At 39.8% G+C, this 17,020-nt stretch overlaps 1 protein-coding gene across 1 annotated transcript in view; it reads left to right on the top strand.

Annotated features, from left to right (window-relative positions):
* AGBL1 (AGBL carboxypeptidase 1) overlaps window positions 1-17,020 on the top strand; it is a 797,337-nt gene that overhangs the window by 595,140 nt on the left and 185,177 nt on the right. Inside the window, exon 19 of the mRNA XM_077262682.1 lies at window positions 14,034-14,163. Within this exon, the coding sequence (XP_077118797.1) occupies window positions 14,034-14,163 (130 nt within the window). The remainder of the gene's footprint in view (window positions 1-14,033; window positions 14,164-17,020) is intronic.

A 17,020-nucleotide genomic window follows, 5' to 3' on the forward strand; every position in this document is an offset into this window, starting at 1 on the left:
GCTTTTATAACCCCAGAGGGTCTCTATCAATACGTTGTCTTACCTTTTGGGTTACATGGGGCTCCGGACACATTCCAGAGGCTGATGGACATTGTGTTAGCACCACATAGAGATAATGCATCGGCCTATTTGGATGACATAGTCATCTTTAGTACCGACTGGGATACCCATCTGTCCCAGGTACAAGCAGTGCTGGAGTCTCTTAGAGTCGCAGGGTTAACAGCAAACCCAAAGAAATGCGCGATAGGTCTCACGGAAGCCCGGTACTTAGGATACGTGATCGGCCGGGGGGTTATCAAACCTCAAGTGAACAAAATTGAGGCCATTCAAAACTGGCCCAAGCCCTTAAGTACCAAACAAGTGAGGGCATTCCTTGGCATCATTGGGTATTACCGTCGATTTATACCCAATTTTGCTAAATTGGCTTCCCTAACGGACCTGTTAAAAGGGAAGAAAACGGTGATGGTCAAGTGGAATCCTCAAGCAGAGGAAGCTTTCCAGTCTCTGAAGTCAGCGTTGTGTGGACAGCCGGTCCTCATCAGCCCCGACTTCAAGAAAACCTTTATTGTGCAAACCGATGCCTCAGAGGTAGGCTTAGGAGCGGTGCTGTCGCAAGAGGTGAACGGGGATGAGCATCCAGTCACCTATTTAAGCAGGAAACTGACCCCGGCAGAGAAAAATTATAGCGTAGTGAAGAAGGAGTGCTTGGCGATTAAATGGGCCTTGGAGTCCCTACGCTACTATTTGCTCGGGCGTCAGTTTCGGTTGGTAACGGACCATTCACCCCTCGTCTGGATGAGAAATGCAAAAGAGAGGAATGCCCGAGTCACCAGATGGTTCTTGTCCCTACAAAACTTCAGCTTCTCTGTGGAACATCGGGCTGGGAAATCACAGGGAAATGCGGATGCCCTGTCACGGGCACCATGTATGCTGACAAATGTTCAACCCCACAAGTCTGAACAGAGAGGGGGGTTTGTAAGGCAGTGACTGGTGTCATATGCGAGGGTCGCTATGTATCCCCCAGGATGTGCTTAGAAGCATATTAGATCCGCTGGAGTGCCCTGTGCTCACAGCAGGTTTGCCTGTGAGACACAGGGAAGAATAAAAGTGAGTGTGAACAGGGTCAAGTTATTTGACCCAGAAATTATTCAGGAAAACCCGGTATGGGCTTTTATTTTTGAAACGGACTGCAGGAAGGTAGTGGGGCCGGTCCGTTTCCTCCAGCCCGGATATTAAAGTGGCCCATCGCCATAGAATCTGGAGGAAAGAAAAAAAAAACCCTGCAAGAGAGTTTGGGTGTGTCAGTATTGGTCTGGCAGTCAGACCTAGCAGGAGGCTTATGAGGAGCTCTTTCCGTGTGGAGCATCATGGGCCAGGCAGAGCCAAAAAAGCCTGACACCCCAGCGTACACGGTGGTGTAATACGTTCATGGCAACAGATTGTGGCCTGTCTTTACTTTTCCCGGCTGCATTCCGAAGGACTTGTTTGCTTATTTTTCGGTTTGTGAGTATGCTATGAAATAAACAAGACTTATTTTGAACTTTATATGTCACTGCCTACTCACTGGACAGCAAGGACATCGCTGCATCACTGTATATATATATATATATATATATACTGTATATATATATATATATATATATATATATATATATATATATATATATATATATATACAGTATATATATATATATATATATATATATATATATATATATATGTATATATAATATATATTTATTTATTTATGGCAATTATATACTTCAAGTACAATTATTTCCATTTTTGTTCTAGACTGGAATAAGCATGGGTATCCTATCCTGCTTCCCTACTAGATTATATAAATATCTTGTGTGATGCATGGATTTTTCTTAATAATAATAAAATATACATTATAGTATGCAAGTCTTTGCATGAACTAGTTACTGTACACTGGAGATTGTTACTAAAATGTTTATGGGTAAAGTAGTAATAAAACATGGGTGAGCTGAAGAAAATAATTGAACTCATTATCCAAAAACAATTTAAAATCTGCCCATTTTTTTTATTACTTTTCTTACTGCGGTTTGTGCTTCATGTAAAGAAATTGTTAACACTTTCTGCTTTTTATTGCTTAATACCAGTTTTAATTAAAGCAACACTGGTGACTTCAACCTAAAGAATTCTTGGGCAAATAAAAAAAAAAGTTTCATTAAATTGTTGCAGACAAAGCCATTTCTAGCCTGTTGCTTCATATTTATTATCAGTAATAGATCTTTCTTTTCTTCACCCTTGACTGCAGTTCACAATGGCTTGAACTGTGTTTGTTTGTATCTGCTGTGATAAGAGGAACAGTAAATAAGAGTAGTCACTCACCAGCACTTTATTGTTATTAAGACAAGTGCTGTTAAAGGGCTTTTCCATCCCTGTAGAAATAAAGAGTATCTATGTTAAAATAACAAAAAAAAGTATTTTGTAGATCCACTTTATAATCTACTAGCTGAAGAGCCCGGCGTTGCCTGGGCATAGTAAATATCTGTGGTTAGTTATAGCACCTCACTTCTCTTATTTTCCCATCACGCCTCTCATTTTCCCCATCACATCTTTCATTTTCTCCCTCACATCTCTCATTTTCTCCCTCACACCTCTCATTTTCCCCCTCACTCCTCTTATTTCCCCCTCACTCCTCTCATTCCCCCCTAACACTTGTCATTTCGACCTCACATCTGTCATTTTCCGATCACTCCACTATTTTCCCTCACTCCTCTCATTTTGCACTCACACCTTTTCATTTTCACCTCACACCTCTCATTTTCACCTCAGTATATACATGTTTGTCATCTCCCTTATATATAGTATACACCTGTATGTCATCTCCTGCATATAGTATATACCTGTATGTCATCTCCCCTGTATATAGTATATAACTGCTGTGTGTCATCTCCCCTGTATATAGTATGTACCTGTATGTCATCTCCTCCTATATATAGTATATACCTGTATGTAATCTCCTCCTGTATATAGTATATACCTGTGTGTCATCTCACCTATATATAGTATATATCTGTGTGTCATCTCCTCCTGTATATAGTATATACCTGTATGTCATCTCCTCCCATACATAGCATATACCTGTATGTCATCTCCTCCTGTATATACTATATACCTGTAGGTAACCTGCTCCTGTATATAGTATATACCTGTGTGTCATCTCCTCCTGTATATAGTATATACCTGTATGTCATCTCCCCTGTATGTAGTATATACCAGTGTGTCATCTCCCCTGTATATAGTATATATGTGTGTGTCATCTCCTCCTGTATATAGTATATACCTGTGTGTCATCTCTCCTGTATATAGTATATACCTGTGTGCCATCTCCCCTGTAAATAGTATATACCTGTATGTCATCTCCTCCTGTATATACTATATACCTGTAGGTAATCTGCTCCTGTATATAGTATATACCTGTGTGTCATCTCCTGTATATAGTATATACCTGTATGTCATCTCCCCTGTATGTAGTATATACCAGTGTGTCATCTCCCCTGTATATAGTATATATGTGTGTGTCATCTCCTCCTGTATATAGTATATACCTGTGTGTCATCTCTCCTGTATATAGTATATACCTATGTGCCATCTCCCCTGTAAATAGTATATACCTGTATGTCATCTCCTCCTGTATATACTATATACCTGTAGGTAATCTGCTCCTGTATATAGTATATACCTGTGTGTCATCTCCTCCTGTATATAGTATATACCTGTATGTCATCTCCCCTGTATGTAGTATATACCAGTGTGTCATCTCCCCTGTATATAGTATATATGTGTGTGTCATCTCCTCCTGTATATAGTATATACCTGTGTGTCATCTCTCCTGTATATAGTATATACCTGTGTGCCATCTCCCCTGTAAATAGTATATACCTGTATGTCATCTCCTCCTGTATATACTATATACCTGTAGGTAATCTGCTCCTGTATATAGTATATACCTGTGTGTCATCTCCTCCTGTATATAGTATATACCAGTGTGTCATCTCCCCTGTATATAGTATATATTTGTGTGTCATCTCTCCTGTATATAGTATATATCTGTGTGTCATCTCCTCCTGTATATAGTATATATCTGTGTGTCATCTCCTCCTGTATTAGACCTCGTTCACACGTTATTTGGTCAGTATTTTTACCTCAGTATTTGTAAGCTAAATTGGCAGCCTGATAAATCCCCAGCCAACAGTAAGCCCACCCTCTGGCAGTATATATTAGCTCACACATACACATAATAGACAGGTCATGTGACTGACAGCTGCCGGATTCCTATATGTTACATTTGTTGCTCTTGTAGTTTGTCTGCTTATTAATCAGATTTTTATTTTTGAAGGATAATACCAGACTTGTGTGTGTTTTAGGGCGAGTTTCGTGTGTCAAGTTGTGTGTGTTGACATGCATGTAGCGACTTTTGTGAGATGATTTTTGTGTGGCGACATGCGTGTAGCAACTTTTTGTGTGTCGAGTTGCATGTGACAGGTTAGTGTAGCAAGTTGTGTGCAGCAAGTTTTGCGCATGGCGAGTTTTGCGCGTGGCGAGTTTTATGTGTGGTGCCTTTTGAGTATGTGCAGGTTTTGTGTGAGGCAACTTTTGCATGTGTTGCAACTTTTGTGCATGTGGCAATTTTTCCGCGTGTGCAAGTTTTGCGTGTGGCGAGTTTTCCATGAGGTGAGTTTTGCACGTGTGGCGAGTTTTGCATGTGGAGAGTTTTGCGCGTGGCGAGTTTTGAGCGGCGACTTTTGTGTTTCGACTTTTATGTGGCGAGGTTGGTGTATGTGTGGTGAAATGTGCGCTGAGGGTGGTATATGTGTTCGAGCACGTGGTAACGTTTGGCGCATTTTGTGTGTGTTCATATCCCCGTGGTGGTGTGATTATCCCATGTCGGGGCCCCACCTTAGCAACTGTACAGTATATACTCTTTGGCGCCATCGCTCTCATTCTTTAAGTCCCCCTTGTTCACATCTGGCAGCTGTTAATTTGCCTCCAACACTTTTCCTTTCACTTTTTCCCCATTATGTAGATAGGGGCAAAATTGTTTGGTGAATTGGAAAGCGCGGGGTTAAAATTTCACCTCACAACATAGCCTATGATGCCCTCGGGGTCCAGACGTGTGACTGTGCAAAATTTTGTGGCTGTAGCTGCGACGGTTCAGATGCCAATCCCGGACATACACACACACATACACACATACACACATTCAGCTTTATATATTAGATATACTGTACTGGCTGTTCCCTGGTTTACCATTCTTTATTTGTCATTAAATTGGTGATGACGAGGGCAATCAATGCCCACTGTCATAAAGTCCATTAGGTCAACGCAGCTTTCAAAAAAGATTCCATACTAAAAAAAGGTGGAGATATGTAAAGAATTTCAAACATGATAATCAGAATAAATCCATGAATTAAAAAAAAAACTCCACATATATTAATTCAGTAAATATCACTTCAAAATATATCACTTCTTCCTGGGACTCCAGTTTACTGATTCACAACTCATTCATCAGGGATGCGATGTATAGAGCAAAAGGAAATAAGCTATCACATTTTATATACTTAATCCAAAAGTAGGCAATGTTTATAAACATAAACAAAAGATGTTACAAAATGGGAACAAAACAATATAACATAAAATTACATAAAATAAAAAGTTATAACAAAAGAAGCATTTCATTGCGAAACGCGCGTCGGAATCTAAAAGTTCAAATCACCCCCTTTTGGCGCATTCAAAATAAAACAATAAAAAAAAATCAAACACATATTTGGTATCGCCACGTTCAGAATTGCCGGATCTATCAATTTAAAAAAAAAATTAACCCAATCACTAAATGGCATATCGGGAAAAAGTCAAAACGCCAGAATTGCTTTTTTTTGGTTGCTGCAACATTGCATTAAAATGCAATAACGGGTGATCAAAAGATCATATCTGCACCAAAATGGTATAATTAAAAATTATAGCTCAGCACACAAAAATAAGCACTCACCTAACCCGAGATCACGAAAAATGGAGACTGTGTGGATATCGGAAAATGGCGCATTTTTTTAAACAAATTTTGGAATTTTTTTCACCATTTGGATAAAAAAGAACCTAGACATTTTTGGTGTCTATGAACTCCTAATTACCTGGAGAATCATAATGGCAGGTCAATTTTAACATTTAGTGAACATGGTTAAAATTTTTTTTAAAAAACTTTGGGATTAAACATTTTTGCAATTGGAATTTTATACCTATTTTCAATTACATGATATGTTAAAACCAATGGTGTTGTTCAAAAGTACAACTCGCCCTGCAAAAGCAAGCCCTTCACATGGCCATATTGACCAAAAAATAAAAAAGTTATGTTTGTGGGAAGAAGACGAGCAAAAAGATAAAACGCAAAAAAAATACCTCCGGGGGTTATGGAGTTAAAAACTTTAGGATCCCGAACTTTCAGGATTTTTTTGCCCTTGGAGGTCTCAGGCAAGGGATAGTAATGCCATATTTCCTATCATGATGTTAGCTTTCGATAGAAAGGAAATATGAGATATATAATGTTAACTTTCTGTCCAATAATAATTTGGGACTGCTCAGGAGGTCAGACAGTGGTGTTAGTAGCTGTGTTACATTTGCCACTTTGTCTCAGTGCCAAAAAATGTCTCCATAGCTATTGGACCTATGCCTTTAAAAAAAAAAAAACAATATTTATAACAAGACACCGGAGCCAGTGTGTCTGCTGTAATTGTCCAATGTTACTTTGAAGAGAGGAAGGGTTACCTCTGGAGGTGATACATTTTTCACTTCTCAGCCCCTTGAATATACTGATCCCAAACTTGATGACTGGCCTCCAACAGATATCCTACTTTAATTACCTATTCACTGTAGGAGCTCCTAGTTCAATAGGGATTGGAATGAAGTACAAGCTTTTCTTCACTTCCCATGTAATAATCCAATATTTTCAATATGATGGTGACACATCCCCTCTTAAGAAATGAATTTACAAATACATCTATGACACCTCCCACTTTTAGAGATGGCATGGAAGAGAGTTGTACAGATCGTCTCCCAAACCAGTCACCTGACATAACCTCCCTGGATCCCATATTATGTACCTGTCACTCTCAGGTCAGGAGTGGAAGCTAGGAGCAAATAAAAGGCAAATAGGGTCTTATCTGAGAATAATAATTATGACAATTAAAATTATGCTAACCTGATAAGGTTATGTGACACACAACCGTGACAAGCCTGAACCACATTTGGCTCCCTTTTTTTCTCTCAGGTCAGGAGAGCAAACAGCCAGACCGAGGATCAGTCTAACTAAATCACTGACATTGGCAGAGAGGTGGGCAGAAATATGGGCAGGAAAGGGATGAATATTCATATGGCATTAACATATGCTTAACTTGTCGGTACGTGACCATAAATTTGTCCAGGGGTTACAGCAACTCATTGGGGCCATGTACAGAAATAAAAGTTACATATCTTGAAAGGGCTGCCCAAGCCCTTTTTCAACATACTATTAGTAGTATACTACACAAAAATTACCTGGCAGACTCCCTTTAGCTGTGATCCTATCCTCTTGAATGCGAGAATCGGTTCATATGTGCAGAGAAGATGGAAAGCTTAATTTCTTCATTACCTCCGTTCTGTGAGTTGGCGTATATTGGACTGCATTTGGATGTCATCAAGTGCAGTCTGATATTTTGCACACGGCCATAGATTTGTGAGGGTGCTCTCCGTCCAATATACGCTACCAATCACAGCATGCAGCAATTATTAAATAAACACTAGTCGACACTGCTCCACAGTATATAGGCTGGCTACTCGCCAGTGTGTACAAGCAAAAATTGAAACTATTAGTTTATGTTTGAAAAACAACATAATCAAGTACATCTTATTTCATCATTAATACAGTAATGCATGAATATACACACCTAAAGTAACCTGTCAATCATACACACGTTACCAACCAAACAGACATTTTCAGTTTTAAATACCGTATATACTCGAGTATAAGCCGACCCGAGTATAAGCCGACCCCCCTAATTTTGCCACAAAAAACTGGGAAAACTTATTGACTCGAGTATAAGCCTAGGGTGGAAAATGCAGCAGCTACTGGTGAATTTCAAAATTAGAAATAGATACTCCATACCATTCATTATGGCCCCATAGATGCTCCACATAAAGCTGTGCCATATATAATGCTCTGCACCGTTCATTATGGCCCCATAGATGCTCCACATAATGCTGTGCCATATATATAATGCTCTGCACCGTTGCCCCATAGCTGTGCCATATAGTGCTCTGCACCATTGCCCCATAGCTGTGCCATATAGTGCTCTGCACCGTTGCCCCATAGCTCTGCCATATAGTGCTCTGCACCGTTGCCCCATAGCTGTGCCATATAGTGCTCTGCACCGTTGCCCCATAGCTGTGCCATATAGTGCTCTGCACCGTTGCCCCATAGCTGTGCCATATAGTGCTCTGCACCGTTGCCCCATAGCTGTGCCATATAGTGCTCTGCACCGTTGCCCCATAGCTGTGCCATATAGTGCTCTGCACCGTTGCCCCATAGCTGTGCCATATAGTGCTCTGCACCGTTGCCCCATAGCTCTGCCATATAGTGCTCTGCACCATTGCCCCATAGATGCTCCACATAAATCTGTGCTGCTGCTGCAATAAAAAAAAAAAAAAAAAACACGTACTCACCTCTCTTGCTTGCAGCTCCTCGGCGCCATCTTCCCGGCGTCTCTCTGCACTGACTGATCAGGCAGAGGGCGGCGCGCACACTATATGCATCATCGCGCCCTCTGCCTGAACAGTCAGTGCAGAGAGACGCCGGGAAGATGGCGCGACGCCCGGCGTGTGGAACGAGGACAGGCGAATATGACATACTTACCTGCTCCCGGCGTCCCGCTCCTTCCCCCTGCCTGTCTTCGGTGCCGCAGCCTCTTTCTCTATCAGCGGTCACCGGCACCGCTTCATTAGAGAAATGAATAGGCGGCTCCGCCCCTATGGGAGGTGGAGCAGCCTATTCATTTCTCTAATGAGCGGTCCCACGTGACCGCTCAGGGGAAGAGGCTGCGGCACCCGGAGACCGTGGGACGTGCAGGGGGGGCAACAGGAGCCCCGGAAGCAGGTGAGTATATGACAGTGCTCACCCGCCGACCCCACCACCGATCATGACTCGAGTATAAGCCGAGGGGGCACTTTCAGCCCAAAAATTTGGGCTGAAAATCTCGGCTTATACTCGAGTATATACGGTACTTTTAAAGGAAACTCTTAAAAGTTAGTCTTGCCTTAGTCTTATTTTGATTTGCACTTTAATATGATATATATATGTGAGTAATTTTATTATTGTGTTTTTTGTTTTTTTGTTTTTAATATTGTTTTATGTGACGTACGAAGGGGCTGTTTAGTGTCTTTTTATTTTTCTTAAAAAAGACTGGTGCAATTATGCCTATCATGTAACTTATCTGATGAGTGCTATTTTTCTGAGAGCTTTATGGCTGTTACATTTTAATCAATAAGTCTCTTTCTTATTGGAATCTGCAAGTGCAGACTACCAAATTAATATGACAGCTCCCAATACTTTACAATGTGTTTTACTAATCCAATCCTACAAATAATGAGAATGCCAAGAAATGAGACAAGTATATGTACATCTTTATTAAGTAGTCACAGTAAAATTATTTTAAAAAGATAGTTAAAGGAGGTACAGATGCAAAATAAACTGCACACTTCCGGCTTCTATCCTGTTACAAAGAGTGCTTATATCAATCACTTTTTATCTTATGTGGATCAAGGTGTTTTTAAAATGCCAGGTACATGTCACATGGGCTAAGTTTTGACCAAGTACAAGCTATTTATAGACTGATAATTAGAAGGACCACATAACAGATATATCTCCCCAAATAGTGCCTATAAATGCGATAATTTTAGCTAATATATGATATAATACATAGTACTACATAAGTGCTTAGTGCATTAATCAACATAAAAGTGACTTGTCCTTGGTCAAAACTCTTTTTAACAGGATAGATACAAGCCTGAATGTGCAGTATATTTTGCATCTCTACCTCTGTTGACTATCTTTTTAAAATAAATTTACTGTAATTACTTAATTACTTAGTTACTTAATAAAGATGTACATATATATTTTTCATTACTTGGCATTTACTTCCCGTTATTTGTAGGATTGTATTTATGTATGGAAGTGCCATATAAATAGGCCTGAGCTCTTTTTGTTGTGTTTTACTAATATCTTGAATAGAGATGGGCGAACCCGAACTGTAAAGTTCAGGACCCATACCGAACACATAGTGTTCAGTCACAAGGTCCCAAACACTGGTTTCCATGGGAAACCCATGTTACAGTTCGGATACAGTTCTGGCCTGTAAAAGAAAGCACACAATTAATAATAAACAATATAAATATTATACTTACCTGTCCAGTGATGCGTCCTCCCTTCCGGCTGTCTCCCGGCCACATCTGCTTCCAAAGCCACTCATTACCTTCTGGCGGTATTCATTGCACTTGGTAGTCTTCTGCTTTTTCCGGCAGTGTTCGTGCGGTGAAGGTGACATGCTGCCAATTTAAAAAGCACTACTGTTCTCAAATCCAGACAAGAAAAAAACCTGTGTGTGTGAGTTTTCTGTAATCTCACAGCTTTTGCTGGTACTGTAAAATGCAGCTTGTTTTCTGCATAAAGAACACTTTGCTGAACTTGAAATAAGAGGCCTCTCCCTACGCACTAGTACTGACCACTGACCAGAAAAGTCCAAGATTCTAACAGTCTTTGCCTGCATCACCCTGTGTTCACAGACTACCACTTCTAGCCCTCCAGCACACTCCGTGAAGGCTTTTCCACAAGGTTGTTCTCTGCTGTCACCAGCTGCGTAGTCACTGGTATTATACACAAAGAGGAGACGCCAAGCACATAATGGTAAAAAAAACTTTATATCAGTATGACTAGGAAGGTTACCCCCTTATGTAATCAGCAGGGTAATAAAAATACTTCCATTTGAAACCTTGTGACTTACAGCAGATGCTTATGCTGAATGCGAAATTGACCAATTTGTACTCGATGTTGTACAGTATAGTCTTATTAACCCCTTAATGACCGCTGATACCTTTTAACGGTGGTAGTTAAGGGTACTTAAACCACAGCGATCGCCGTTATTAACCGTATAACGGCAACCGCAAAATCCGATTTGCGATTTAATTTCTCTCTCATCCGATGTGATTGCACATCAGAGGAGAGAGAAATAGGTTCCTCTGATGCCCCTCCTACTTACCGGTGTCCCTGGGTCCTCCTGCTTCCCCCCACAGTCGCTGGCATCTTCTTCTGGTAAGAAAATGGCGGGCACATGCGCAGTGCGCCCGCCAAGATCTGCAGGCCTGCACCCAGCAACAATGGATTTTTTCCTATTGGTTAATTTTGATCACTGTGATAGGGTCTATCACAGTGATAAAAATAAAAAAAAATAGTAAATGAACCCTCCCTTTATCACCGCCTTAGATAGGAAAAAATAATTAAATAAAAATATATATTTATTTCCATTTTTCCATTAGGGTTAGAGCTGGGCTAAAGTGAGTTGGGCTAAAGTTAGGGTTAGGATTGGGTCTAAAGTTAGGGTTAGGGTTGGGGCTAAAGTTAGGGTTAGGATTGGGCTAAAGCTAGGGTTATGGTTGGGGCTAGAGTTGGGTTTAGGGTTTGGATTACGTTTGCAATTGGGATTAGGGTTAGGCTTGGGATTCAGGTTGGGATTAGTGTTAGGGTTGGGATTAGGGTTATGGTTAGGGGTGTGTTGGGGTTAGGGTTGTGGTTAGGGTTGGGATTAGCATTAGGGGTGTGTTGGGGTTAGGGATGTGTTGGAGTTAGGGGTGTGGTTAGGGTTATGTTTAGGGTTGGGATTAGGGTTAGGGGCGTGCTTGGGTTAGGGTTGGAGTTATAATTGGGGGGTTTCCACTGTTTAGGCACATCAGCGGCTCTCCAAATGTGACATGGCATCCCATCTCAATTCTGCGTTGAATAAGTCAAACGGTGCTCCTTCCCTTCCAAACTCTGCCGTGTGCCCAAAAACAGTAGTTTACCCCCACATATGGAGTATCTGCGTACTCAGGACAAATTGGATAACAACTTTTGTTGTCCAATGTCTCCTATGACCCTAGTGAAAATTAAAAAATGGGGCTAAAAAATCATTTTTGTGGAATAAATATTTTTTATTTACACGGCTCTGCGTTATAAACTTTAGTGAAACACTTGGGTGTTCAAAGTTCTCACAACACATCTAGATAAGTTTCTTGGGGGTCTAGTTTCCAAACTGGGGTCACTTGAGGGAGATTTCTAGTGTTTAAGCACATCAGGGGCTCTGCAAAAGCAACATGACGTTCGCAGACCATTCCATCAAAGTCTGCATTCCAAAACGTCACTACTTCTATTCTGAGCCACGACTTGTGCCCAAACAGAAGTTTTCTCCCACATATGGGGTATCAGCATACTCTGGACAACAACTTTTTGGGTCCAATTTCTCCTTCTATCCTTGGAAAAATAAGAAATTGCGGGCTAAATGATCATTTTTGTGGGAAAAAAATATTTTTTATTTTCACGGATCTACATTATAAACTTTAGGGAAACAATTGGGGTTCAAAGCGATCACCACACATCTAGATAAGTTTCTTGGTGGTCTAGTTTCCAAAATGGGGTCACTTGTGGGGGGTTTCCAGTGTTTAGGCACATCATGGTCTCTCCAAACGCTACATGGCATCCGATCTCAATTCTGCGTTGAAAAAGTCAAACGGTGCTTCTTCCCTTCTGAGCTCTGCCGTGTGCCCAAACAGTGGATTACCCCACATATGGGGTATCGACGTATTCAGGGCAAATTGCACAACAAGTTTGAGGGTCTGATTTCTCCTGTTACCCTTGGGAAAATAAAAAATGGGAGGTGAAAATATCATTTTTGTGGGAAAAATTATTTTTTATTTTCATGGCTCTACGTTATAAACTTGTGTGAAGCACTTTGGGGTTCAAAGTGCTCACCACACATCTATATAAGTTCCTTCGGGGGAACCAAGGATAGATTCCAAAATGGTGTCAGTGGTGGAAGCTTTCTACTGTTTAGGCACATCAGGGGCTCTACAAACACGACATAGCATCCGTTCTCAATTCCAGCCAGTTCTGCATTGAAAAAGTCAACCGATGCTCCTTCCTTTCCGAGCTCTGCTGGGAGCCAAAACAGTGATTTGCCCCCACATATGGAGTATCTGCGTATTCAGGAGAAAATGCGCAACAAATTTTGTGGTTCATTTTCTCTTTTTACAATTGTGAAAATAAAAAAAAACTGGTTCTGATATAATATGTTTGCGAAAAAAAGTTAAATGTTCATTTTTTCTTCCACATTGCTTCAGTTCCTGTGAAGCACTTAAACGGTTAAATAACTTCTTGAATGTGGTTTTGAGCCCCCTCAGGGTACAGTTTTTAGAATGGTATCACATTTGGGTATTTTCTGTCATGTATACCCCTCAAAGTGACTTAAAATGTGATGTGGTCCCTAAAAAAATGATGTTGTGTATATATATATATATATATATATATATAGCTTCCTAACAAAAAAAAATTGTCTCCAAAATTTTGCTGATGTAAAGTAGACATATGGGAAATGTTATTTATTATGATTTTTTGTGACATATCTCTCTGATTTTAAGGGCATAAAAATTCAATGCTTGAAAATTGCAACATTTTAATTTTTTTTGCCATATTTCCATTTTTTTCATAAATAAAAGCAAGTGTTATCAAAGAAATTGTACCACTAACATAAAATACAATATGTCACAAAAAAACATTCTCAGAATCAGCGGGATCCATTAAAGCGTTCCAGAGTTATAGCCTTAGAAATTGACAGTGGTCAGAATTGTAAAAATTGGCCTGGTCATTATGCTGCAAATTTGCTCTGTCACTAAATGTCTTAATCCTTAAATTACCCTAGAACACAATACATCTTCCTCTTTTTTTGTTTTAGCCACAGGTGTTCCCTGAATGGTGAAGATTTAAACAGACAATGGTTAACCCCCAACTGCAACCTACAACCAACCATCTACCACGTGAAGGGTCTGTTATACTACCTGAAGAGCATTGGTCGAACACCACTGGTGGGTCCACAATAAAAGCAATATCGTTACTTAGGCCACGTTCACAGGTTAAATGTTTTTTTACATCAGTATTATGTAAGTCAAAAACAGGAGTGAGAAAAATACAGAAATGGTGATGTGTTTCAGTTATTTTTTTCTTCTGGCTTTGGCTTACAAGTACTGAGGTAAACAACTCCCCAGATACACAATGTGTACCGATGGCCTAGGAATTCTGCATTGAAATGTAATAAAAACTGTAAAGAGTCAGTGAATGTATAATATAGTGTGTTTGTACGATATAATCTCATATAATCTCATATAGCTATAAACTACAATCATTGGAAAACCAGCACATAAAGAAAATACTCGCAACTAATGGTGTCATTATTATGTAGATATCAAGTGTAAATTGTATGTCTTTAAATAGAGTATTTAATACAGTATACAGTATGTAGTTAAATATACAGGTGCTTCTCACAAAATTAGAATATCATCAAAAAGTTAATTTATTTCAGTTCTTCAATTCAAAAAGTGAAAAGTTGATCTCCCTGCATGGCGGCTATGTAACCCCCGAGCAGGCGGGGGGATGGCCCGATGCGAGCAGTGGTCCCCCCGCATGTCATCGCAAGTACAAATTTATCGGCTGCATGCCGATACAGCTGACTGCATTGATGAGAGAGGGTGCTCACTCCATGAGCACAGTCCACTCCAGACCAGTTTTATTTGTTTCTCATGCAGTTCATAAAATGTATTGCAAACAATCCAAAAGAAAATCATTGGCCACCTGGTCATTACCTACACATTTAGGAGGTGATTCAAAACATGAAGTAAAATGCTTTGAAAAATTGCTAAATTTTTGAACAACATTTTTGCAGCCCCTATGGCGAGGAGAAGTATATAGGCCCCTTTCTTTTTAACAACTGATTTCTCAAGAGAGAGGAGTTCCTTTGGAAGAAAACAAAATTGCTTGAAGAAACTGACAGGATTATTTACTATGCAAATTGCCTCTTCTGAGAAAAGGAGGACTTAACTCTATAGCACCACCTGTTGGAAGTAGCGATCCTACAAGTCACAATCAACCCTTTAACGAGTCATACTGAGACTTTGCTGGTTCTAGTTGCTCCCAATAGTAGGGACACTTACCAGGGTGCAAGAAAAGTAAAATCTAGCTTCTACTTTCACTTGTAGGTGTTTTGCTGCCTCTGTTGGCAAATTTCTGTGCAGCTTTTACTTTACAGCATAAAAAAGTTGCACAGTAGAATAAGGCTTCTTAATGGGAATCTGTCACTTGTTTCATACTAGCCAAACAATGGGCAGCAGGGATCAAGACCTTGCTGTAAGATTAGATTACAGCAGGAGTGTTTCAGAGAAAACATAGAGTCCTGCCAATCCACTGGAGCAGTGCCGAAAAAAATTGGGCACTGCCAAAAATGTTTAGTTTTCTGGTAATGGTTCCTGGCCAGATTTCTACCGATATTTTCTTTGAAACGCAAAAGTATTACAGAGAAAAATGTGCCTTACTGGAGTCATACGATACAATTGATGCTGCCCATGGTTTCAGTAGTATGAACCAAGCGATGGGTTCCGATTAGTGACCACCACTGTAAAGTCATATTGCTAGTAGGGGTTATTATTGCATTCCGAAGTAACAGAAATTGTTATAGGACTATCATTATTCTTGAGGGTAAATGCGATCAGCTAGCTAGTGTTAAGAAGAAGTAACTGTAAAGTTAGCAGATAACAAGGGTACACACTGTAGCTTTATACTATATACCTAACACTGAAATTACTTTCAACCACAAAAACTTCACAGCGAAGAATAGTTTTATTTATTTCTTTTGCATCTTTAAAAAACATGGTTATGCCAGGAACACTGCCGTTCTGATTGCCTGCATGTTTCAGCGATTGTTTTGCACTTTCCTCCAGTCTTCCATGCTGTGCTGCCTGGCATGCTCTAACACATTCATTGAATTAGACTTAGTATAATTTTAGCAATCACATGGACCCTATATGTGAGCTGAGAGCAATTGCAAACGCCTGGTAGGTAGTAAGTGCCAGGAAAATATTCAAGTGATATGAGCCCAGCGCTACCTCTTCTCTGGGCATTTCTGTTCTTAGGCACCTGCAGCGCCTGGCCTGAATCCATGCTAAATTGTCAATATTTGTAAATTAGTATGAAAAGTATGGATCTCTGTTCTTCCTGACTTAGGTCCGCCATTGTATGACAAGACGATGTAACGCTGATTTCTTACATCTCTAAAAACTCATTGATTTTAGCTCATCAGGAATACAAGCACATTTTGTATCCACTGAATGGAAGAATATATCTTATAAATTCTGCTAAGATAGCTGTTGGTAGTGATAATGGTACGATTTCTATAAAAGTTCTGCAATAATGGTAAAACAATCAACTGTAGCTACAATAGAAACTGTACAAAAATACCTCCACTTTTTTTACAACTAAACATGAAAATATAATACTACTGTAAATTGCTGATAACCAACATCCTGGATGTGTGTAATCTCATGAAAAACCATATACAGTTTGGAAAATAAGTATTTGATACATTGCTGATTTTGCAAGTTTTCCGATCTACACCGAATGGAGAGGTCTGTAATTTTTATCGTAGGTACATTTCAACTGTGAGAAACAGAATCTAAAAAACCCCCGAAAATAACATTGTAGGATTTTTAAGTAATTTAATTGCATGTTATTGCATGAACTAAGTATTTGATCACATACCACTCAGCAAAAATTCTGTCTCTCACAGACCTGTTAGATTTTCTTTCTGAAGCCCTCCTACTCTGTGCTCATTGCCTGTATTAGTTGCAGCTGTTTGAACTCATTACCTGTATAGAAGACAACCTGTCCACATAA

The sequence above is a fragment of the Ranitomeya variabilis genome, chromosome 5 (assembly GCF_051348905.1).
Source record: "Ranitomeya variabilis isolate aRanVar5 chromosome 5, aRanVar5.hap1, whole genome shotgun sequence".
Lineage (NCBI taxonomy): Eukaryota > Metazoa > Chordata > Amphibia > Anura > Dendrobatidae > Ranitomeya > Ranitomeya variabilis.